Raw genomic sequence first — 9,500 nt, 5'->3', positions numbered from 1 at the left:
CCAGGTTAAAGAAGTGAACTGCGATGAAGAACTACAAGTCATTTTCCAAGATGATGCAAATATGGATGTTTTAATGAATACTGGCTTTACATCCAAAATTTCTTTGGAGAAAAAGGACACTATTGTAAGGTACAAGCATTTACAGTATCCCAAGATGTATTTAACTGCTGCATTTTTGCATGTAATTGCTTCATTTGAAATGCTACATCCATGTCCTTTGTCAGCTATTATGGACTACTTTGGCCAAAGGCAGCGATTCTCTGTAACTCCATTGAAATGCTGCAGCTTTTTCATGGATTAAACAATTACTAATAAATAGAACATTTTTTCTGTGTATTTAAAAGATCAAGGAAAGACATGTACTAGTTAGTTGGGAGAATGTCAAACAGAAATGGAAACAGCTGACAGTGGTTCAGTTTTGCACTGTTCTCCCTAACCTCTACCTTTGTTTCTATAACTTCGGGAAAACACCCTGAAATCTGAAATGTGAAATAGATGTAAGTACTGATTATCTAACAGTTTTTAAAGAAACTACCTAGGGATCAGAAACTTTTCCGCATTTGTTCACTTCAAATTTGACAGTGATATTGCATGTCATGGTTGACTTTGCATATGTAACAGAGAGAATTTGTTTTTAGGGTTATAACACTTCAGAACACCATTATGCAAGTGAAAGCTGAGCTTGATCAGATGAGAGAGGGGCTGAAGCTTCACGGTTTTCTGAGATACATGGAAGAATATCCTTCACTGATGCAAAAACTCTTTGTACCAGGAGAGGATTACAATGTAAGAGTTTCCTGGATGACACCTGCCTTGTTTTTTTTTATCTTTGTAAAGTTTTCCTTCCTCCCTTTTAATCACTTGTGCTGTTTATGTCCCTCACTAAGTTTGGAAGATTTTGCCATTCAAAGGGATGAGCATTTGAGTTTATTGATGTACCTAGACAGCTGTGTTCCACACAATCAGTCATGTATCCCCTGTCTTGTTTTTGTTGTTCACCCTCATCCTTTGGCATATAATTTTTGTATTAAATTCTTTACTATATAACTGAACAGTTTATTTGGTTTCCCAAATGAATTCCCAAAGTTAATGGTCTGATTAAATGTTTTGGTTTGAATGCAGGTCACATCTACATACTTGATGAACACATTAAATGCTGAATACTCACAATCAGGGTCCACAAAGAAAGTAAAAGAAACAGCTGTAATGGCTCATTTCAATCGATATGTTGAAGAAACAGAAGACAGTTGTGAGTACCTTATTATCTCAAATTGGCCATTCAATGCAAAAATTGCAATTTTCAAAATGAGTGTATATTCCTTAATAGCGATTTTAATCTGAACAGCAATTCTTCCAAGAGTGGTGTTTAGGATGCCAAAGTGAGTCAGGGTTGCCTATAAAAGTCCACTTTTGGCTAAAGCGATAAATGTTATCGATTTGTTTGCTTTTTTGTTTTTTGTTTTTTTAAGAAAATACCATATATGGGGACATGCTGCCAGGACATGGCCATCATTCTCCAAGAGCTAACAGCTAATACTCTCCCAAAAAAGGCCAGGGATCTCATGGGTACCATTTGTGGATTGTTACCACTGAGGGTTCTTTAACCCTAAATGACTGCTGCTAGAGCTGTCCTGGTACCTTTAAGTTTATGGATGTAAAAAATGGAAGTAACTGGAAAGGTTTTTTGTTTTGCAAATAGCTTTTGTTTCTGAATTATTCCCTTTTAAACAGTAATGCCAGTGTTTTTTTTAATTTGTGCCTCTTAGGAGGCAACACCCACCAAATGAGAGTCTGGTACCTTTGAGGTGAAATGAAGTTGCTGTTGTTCTTGTTGTTTTAGGGGTGTTTTTAAAATTTTCATCAACCACACCTGCAATATTTATAGGGGGGTAACTTCCCTCTCCCAGAGTTAGTATATCTCATTTTGTGTTTCACTCACAATCTAGAGAGTGAAAAGAGACCTATCATAAACCAGTACTGATAGATTTGTTTCTAGTTGTTAGCATAAACTAGTACTGATAGCTTTTTATATTTTGTCTTATTGTACAGGGGACAATGAGTCTACCAACAGCCCTGTGAGTGTTAAAGATATTTTCCAGTTTCTTACTGGGAAAACCATGAGGCCAATTTTACCCTCAGAGAAGAAGAGCTTTGGCATAACAGTAAAATTCATTCATTGCAGCACTGACCAGCAAATTTGTTTCCCAACAGTTTCTACTTGTGCCCTTTGGGTACAGTTACCGGTGGCTCACATGACCACATACAGTGATTTTAAATTTAACATGGACACTGCAATAACACACGAAAAGACCTTTGGCAGAGTTTAGATGACCTTTTGTTGTTTCCAAGTGTTGGCCAAAGCCATTTCTGACAGAATGTTTGAGTGTTAATGGTGTCAATAAATTTGTTAAAATTCTGTAACTTGCAAGCAGCCTGTTGTTTGGATTACATGCATGTGTCACTGAAGATGGGTTGTTCAAAATTCTCAGTGTATCTCAGACATAGATGCAGAAATGAAACATAGTTAATGAACATGCAAACTTGTTTGCATTACACTAGGAAGGTGAAATGATACCCATATCCCATTGAAGAGGATGCCCCTCACCATTTTATGGTGAGAAATGATTGTGTTATTCCAGATAATATCCATACTCCTCCCGCAGAGGTTTGTTGTTGGTTTGACCCCAGCCTTCCGGATATTCCACTTTTGGTTCAAACTTTTTTCTTTGAAGATTTTGGATTTGGAAAGTCCCCTCCCCCATGGACTTTCCAAGGCCTTGGGGTGAGTAGGGATATTTTCTGCTACCCCACAATATGTTATTTGGCTGGAAGCAGTGCGTGAACTATTATGTTCTTGCCTCCTTCCTCTCTCCACAGGAGCCCTTAGCAAAGTGTTTTGGCCGGTCACAGAACATGAGAATTTAGGGTTCACCTTTTGCGAACTTGATTAGCTTCTCAAAAAAGAATTCCTGCTTCCAGAATGCTTGTAGGGTGGGATAAGCTATTTTTTTCCATGACGTATTGAAAATACTCGCAGAAAACTGGGTCAGTTTCATCATCTTCATTATCGAATCCTTCAAACCTATTTTCCATTTCTGTGATCTTGTGTGGGGATACTGGAACCAAGCAGTCGCTCTGTCCAAAATCCTCAGGCAGGAAGTACATCATGTCAGGAACATCGGAAACAGTGGCATGCTTTGACTTCCTGATCCGGTGACTGTTCCAATATTCCTTTACCTTATCTAGATCAGTCTGGAGCAGATCAGCAAAACAAAACCAAATAGCCTCTTTATGCAAGTCACTGGTCAGATCGAGAATATCCGATTCATGAAGGTCTTGAAAGAAGTCGATCCACCAACTTCAACGTTGTTTTCTGTAATGTGACCATTGACATTCAATACGTTGATTCCTAGTGCTCGATACATACTTGTGAGCCTTCGATCCTGCATATTCATCCAATCCTTCAGCCGTCAAATAGCACTGTATTCCAGCAACCAGACCGTTTTCAGTGCTGGGGTCAGTATAGACGCGCATTGGACATCCGTGTGCTGCTTTGACATGCTTGATGAAATAGCTTGCTACACGCTTTGGATTTTTGTTCGATCGTTGGACCTCGAGCCAAATAATTCTTCGGCTAAAGCCGTCGACACAGCCGTGAATGGAAAAGCCAAACGGCTTTAGTTTATCGTACCCGTCCATGTGCCAGCGGAAGTTGGATCCAGGTGACACATACATCCTGCGCTGAAGGCAACGGCTCCTTCTGTGTTCCACTCCCTTAGGATCGACCTCCTTTAATAGTGACTCTGCTAATCGCCGTGGAACATTAATCCGGTGTCTGAGACGCAAGACATGCCACATAGTCCTGTAGCCATTAAGGCTATCAGGACCAGAACATATGTCTTGTAAAATGAGATCCCTGACGCGTTCCTTGAGCTCCTCGTCTACTTTTTCACGTCTCTTAAGTCCGTAGTCTTTCAGCCTTCGCTTAAGAGTTCGCTGATTCATTGTAATATTATGTTGCTTCTCCAACATCAGAGTTATATGCCTATACGTAAGACCTCTGTAAAAGTAATACGTAATAACATCTCTTTCTGACCCACGAGGTAAATCGCCGTGTTGAGTTGTTTCAGCCGATTCGTCTTCGCTGGAGCTACTCGAGTTTCCACTGGACGCCATATTTATTAAATTCTGTCTTCGAAAAAGGGCGCGAATCTTATAGCTTACTACTAGGTCTCAGGCCTTCTCGTTGAAATGCGTGCGCATAGTTTTTTTCCCTTTCATTTGTGGCGTACGGTTAACTTTTGTTTGCAGTGTTGATTTTGCTTTCATTTGCAGTGTGTGTTCAGCTTTTTTGCAGTGAGATTTTTTTTTTTTACTTTATTTGGGGATTGATTTTGCTTTCATTTGCAGTCTGCAATTCACTTTTCTTAGCAGTGTGCGTTTTGCTTTCATTTGCAGTGTGCGTTTAATTTTTGGCGGTGTGCATGCGTTAATTGTAGGAGTGCATTCGATCTTTCATTGGCAGTGCTGGTTTGACTTCATTCGTAGTATCTTTGATTTAGTTTGCAGTGATATTTTTTTGTTATTTTGTGTTTTTCTGGTTTGTAAAGTTGTCCCTAATGGGCCACCGTACTTTTCAGATACCTTTTTCCTCCCACACACCGCATAAAACAATCTTCAGAAAAGTGCTCACTGCAGAGGTAAGAATGTTTCGACACGGGAGGGTCTTTTCTCTTCATTTTACGCAACCAAGTTCGAAGAAACTTAGCATTGTTTATAGGTAAAGAATGCCACGACAGTTTTGAACATTCGGGCTTGTTACTTCTGTTAACACGTCCATAAACAATGCAGCGCCTTACCATGTTTTTCACGACAGAATCAGGCCAGATGAACGACCAGATCCGCAAACACACACGAAGAGAACAGTCCACAGGTCAAAAGGACAGACGATCCTTTGTTGAGGTATTTTCGTTTGACCCGAAAGCCTCGCTTTCGCGCGCACTGAAAGTAACACCGCTGAAACGTGGGCTCAACTGTAATAACAGCTATTGTATTATAGTAAAAAACCAATAAAAGTTATATTGAAGACCTGTGTGTAATTGACTACTACTTGCAGTAGTATTTTTATTGTCTTTAATATTTCTTGACAATGCTAAGATAATGTACACAAAAACCACCACTTGCTTTTTTCATTTCATTAAATTTTATTGTTCTGCAATAAGTAACTAATTAATTAATTGAAAATCAGTAAAATTGAATTAAAACGTGAGATGGAAAAAATTCGGGTTTAAAAATTAAGACTTTTGGCGGGAAAATTTGAAAAATTTGCCCAGCGTTTCCCCTTACAACGTTTTTGAGAAAAAATTTAACAGCTTGCCCTTCAGAAGTTTTTGATCACAAAAATGTTTCAAAGGCAAGAGTTGACAGAATCGCGTCAAAACTACTGCATCACCTCGCATTGAAAAGCAGTTTTGGTATTTCAACATAGTTTTTCCATCTCAAATGTTTGCCAAACAGTCTCAAATTTCATTTTTCAACGAACTTCGCGCTGGTTTTTGTGCGAGATGATGCAAGAGTTCCTCGAGACATGAAAAAGGTGAAATGGCAAATGGATGAAATAGACGACAAAATGAAATTTAATTCCGAAATGGATTTTCAAATCTCGCAAAGTAAACGTGAAATACCTTTTCAACTAACCGAGTTCAATTTTATATCCAATCGATTTTGATCAGCAACTGTTAGTAGCTTGCCATTTCATATCTTTCTCTGTCAGACGATAATACAAATGGTACACGCGGTGGATTTGTGACCGTGGGTACATTTTAGCCTGGGATTTTTGACTTCGTTCGACAGGCTGTTCCAACTGAGGTGTTTCGCCTTGTCCTCTCTTTATAAAGGGAAACTCGGAATTCAAAAAAGTCGCTTAAATCAAGTTCAATCGGTAAAATAACCACACCAGGAGCAAACAACACACGTATGGAATAAGGTAGACCAGTTTTACTGAGAAGTTTCACTCTTAACTACCTCCATGGATATCTTGTAGAAAATCCCATATAAACCCTCATAATTCGATGCCATATTGTGTTGCTTGTGTGGTTCATAGAGAGAGCTTGGGCTGCCTATGGAAAAAAAAGCCTCGTCAAGCAATCCTTACAACAATATATTGCCACCATTTTAATCGAAAGTTATGAAATTAAAATTCTTATCTCGTTGCCATCTCCATTGTTGAGTAACACTAACTCCTCGTTTATTTCAATCTCTTCTTTCGTTCGGCGGGTCATCCTCAAATGTACTTCCAAGTTACACTGTTGCTACCAGGGCCCGAAGGAGCGACCAAAGCTCGTATGACCTGAGAGCAACGGGTAACGAGAAGAACAGGAAATAGCAAACAAATTCAGCGCAAACATCTTACGAACTAATTGCGCAAAATTATTTCTTAATCCTTCACTGAAACTTTCCATCGCAGAGATTACGGCAAAACTACGACTCTTTGGTTTATGAACGAAGGTGTTTATAACACAGCAAAGAGAATATTATTGCGAGCGAAAGGAAGAACTTAACTTTAGGAAGGTAATTGTTCCGTTGGCGAAGGGCAACAAGATTAAATTATATACTCACCATTAATGTTTTTATTAAATCCATTTTGAAATCACTGGTTATCCTTGCAATCTGATTGGCTCTCAATGGTTCGATTTATTCACGAATCGCACTATTTTTTGCTCTAAATCGCATCTTTTTCTCAGCCCATGAGAATGGGCCAGTAAAACATAACAACCCATCAGATTTCAAGATTAGTTTACAGTAATCAATAAAATTTCTGGAAAATGAAAGGCAAAAAGCCACTGTGTGGAGAATTTTGCAAATACTATTGCCAAGACTTTGTTGTTATTGTAGCTTTTTTTCCAAAAAATTTGACAAATTTAATTAATTAGTTTCTGAATGACGATTATGAGCTCCTTTAGGCTGAAGACCTACTTTAATGGAAGTTCCCAGCTTTCAGTGTCCATTTTGACGAATATTTTGGCGATTTTTCTTCAACATCTGCTTAAGATCCGTATGATACTGAGTCCAGTAAAACATAAACAAACGAAAACCACACAACAACAAATTCAGAGTCATCTCAAGAAGGTAGATGTTTCCAGGTTTCCGGTAGTTTCAAACGAAGCAACAAAACAGCTCAACTCTGTTGCTGTGAATAAACATAGTCAACATACGCCACACTGCACAAGATAGTGAATGGACGAACGTCTTACGAAGCCGGTGCCAGTCCCGCCATCTTGGAAATATCTTTAGTTAAAACAAATGGCGCTGCCAGAACTTGACAAGGTCCTGAGTATTGAGTCCTACGCCGAGGTTACAAAAAGAAACGGAGATGATAACGAGCTGGACCCCTTAAAATCATACCATTGAACGGCATTTAAAAGAAAAAAAACGTACTGTCCACTTGGCATCGTACACTCGAGGGAGTTTCACAACTCAAAAGAAATCGATGGCAGAATTACACAAGATATGCACCTTCAAATTTCTTCTCCAAAGACAATGAAAAGTCGCAGCCTCAACCACAGAAGAAAGGTAGGCCTTCCATAATTGATTCAGGCGACGAGAACTGAAGTCATTCTCGTCCCCAGTGCTACTCGTCTTAAAATGTCGTTGACGAGTAGCTCTGGATGCACCCAAAAATTCGAATTTTTTCATTGGCTGACAAAAAATGAATGCGCAGCAGAAGTGAAAATTACAAAGCTCTACGCATTCCATTTTACTTCCGGCCCGAATGGCGGCACCTTCGCTCAGTTTACACAGGCGAGCTTTACGAAAAAAAAGCAAAACAAATGGTGACCATTCCCGATCGATCCGAAGGAATCGTAAAATTTTTCACGTAACCAAAGAAGTACATCGCCTGCAACGATGTAATTCTCGATCGTAATCATCGTCCTTTGTTGTAGCAGCCGAGAAGGTGGGAAGAAACGTTTAAAACTCTGAGAATCAAGCAGCTAATACAACAATTACTTTGTCGCTGACCATACCCCAAGAAATCATAAAATTAAATTCGAATCGGCAGTGGGTTTCAAAAAACGTTTGTCTTCCTTTATGAAAAGCTCTAAAGGAAACTTAGAGCCTGGTGGAAAGACGAAGAAATATCACTGTTGCTGAGCAAATGTGGCACTGGAAATCTGAAGGTGAGTCTTCTCTCTCTCAAAGATCAAGCAAATCAGATTCTAGCAGTCCAAAATGTATTGAATGATATTAAATTGCCCAAATGAGTCAAAGGTCCGTGTTATAATACTCTGCTATGTACTTGGATGATGTAGCAAATGGTCTGAACATGAAATTTGGTTTGTTTCTTCCACAGATTGTTATGTATGTATCTGGTACTACGTGTACCTGTTAAGAAGCTTCTGCTGTTATAGATATATATAATATCTGTTTTCTAGCTCCCCTCTCTTTAATTATTGAGACCTCCCCTATAGTCTCCCCCCTCAAAAAAACACGAACAAACCTTTTGTGGTCAGGCAAGAGTTTAGTTTGCTTCAGAGCCCCGACCCAAATTTTTTTTTTTTTTTTAATAATTTACTTGTGGAAATGATGAGTAAAGGAAAATAACCATAAATAACCATAGCTGAAATTTGAGGCCCTTTCCTCTCTCCCCACTTTAGTTAGGAAGCAACTGCAATTAGCAAAACTTTATTCCTTCACAATAACATTAATCAGTAAATAACAATAATTTATCATCAATGCAAATAACTGTGAACAAAATATAAATGATGAATGAATCATCAGACTAGTGGGTTTCCAAATGTAATTTGGAAACTCTACTAAAAACAAATCAAACATTATAGGTGTACAGAGTTACGATAATATCCCCATAAGAAAAATATCATAATCTTTTGGTTAGCCTTTGAAAGATTATTTATTTCCTGCCATTATTTACTATTCTTTGTTAATTTTCAGACCATAATAGTGCGACACAAATTCTTCAAAGGATAACAATATATGGATAATTCAAATAGGAATGTTGCTCTTGCAGTTCAATAAATAATACTGAAAAAAAGGAGATGGAGATAGAACCATCGTTAATAGTAAAGCTATGTGGTTGATGTTCTGATCAACCACAAGAAGTAGAAAGTATGCATTCGAGATTTGTTGTTGTACATGGTCGAATAACAGGCTGAAGAGCCTTATTATTAGCATGAAGTAACATGAATATTGCATTATTTCCCATTCATTTTGTTCATCCAGTTTCCTAAAAAAAATCTTCCATAATGTGCACTGTGGCACACCAATATGAATCACTCTCTTCACACCAGGCACCTCTACATGTATACCAATGCCAAATACTAATTTTATAGTTACATCATTTTGGCTGTTTTATATTTTTGGTAACACCATGTACTCATATGGGAATACTGAAATAAATTGTTATTATTGTTGTTGTTGAAAGCACCCAAAAGATTAAGCTTTATATAAGCTGATTGAAAGGTATAAAATGAACAAAAAAACAT

General features: G+C 38.2%; 1 protein-coding gene, 1 long non-coding RNA gene and 1 pseudogene across 5 annotated transcripts in view; 2 read left to right on the top strand and 1 right to left on the bottom strand.

Annotated features, from left to right (window-relative positions):
- Window positions 1-2,420, top strand: LOC145470730 (G2/M phase-specific E3 ubiquitin-protein ligase-like). 4 transcript variants are annotated; one of them, XM_081454556.1, is made up of 5 exons: window positions 1-50; window positions 464-497; window positions 639-786; window positions 1,123-1,249; window positions 2,050-2,420. In XM_081454556.1, coding segments are annotated over exons 2-5 (555 nt in total). In that variant the 5' UTR covers window positions 1-50; window positions 464-495; the 3' UTR covers window positions 2,328-2,420. The 4 variants fall into 4 exon arrangements, with proteins under 4 accessions (XP_081310682.1, XP_081310680.1, XP_081310683.1 ...); XM_081454557.1 differs by having other exon boundaries at window positions 43-130; window positions 465-497; XM_081454554.1 differs by lacking the exon at window positions 464-497 and having other exon boundaries at window positions 7-129.
- LOC145470734 (uncharacterized) overlaps window positions 1-9,500 on the top strand; it is a 258,742-nt gene that overhangs the window by 24,399 nt on the left and 224,843 nt on the right. The window lies entirely within an intron of this gene.
- On the bottom strand, window positions 2,522-4,381 carry LOC145470720 (uncharacterized; annotated as a pseudogene).

The sequence above is a fragment of the Orbicella franksi genome, chromosome 15 (genome assembly GCF_964199315.1).
Source record: "Orbicella franksi chromosome 15, jaOrbFran1.1, whole genome shotgun sequence".
NCBI classification, from domain to species: Eukaryota; Metazoa; Cnidaria; class Anthozoa; order Scleractinia; family Merulinidae; genus Orbicella; species Orbicella franksi.
The sequence above is the reverse complement of the archived record's forward strand: the minus strand, read 5'-3'. Positions and strand labels throughout refer to the sequence as shown.

Coding starts and splice junctions, on each gene's coding strand:
- LOC145470730 (XM_081454554.1), top strand. CDS start 62: ATGGATGTTTTAATGAATACTGGCTTTACATCCAAAATTTCTTTGGAG. Junction 130..638: donor AAAAAGGACACTATTGTAAG/GTACAAGCATTT, acceptor ATTTGTTTTTAG/GGTTATAACACTTCAGAACA. Junction 1,250..2,049: donor TGAAGAAACAGAAGACAGTT/GTGAGTACCTTA, acceptor CTTATTGTACAG/GGGACAATGAGTCTACCAAC.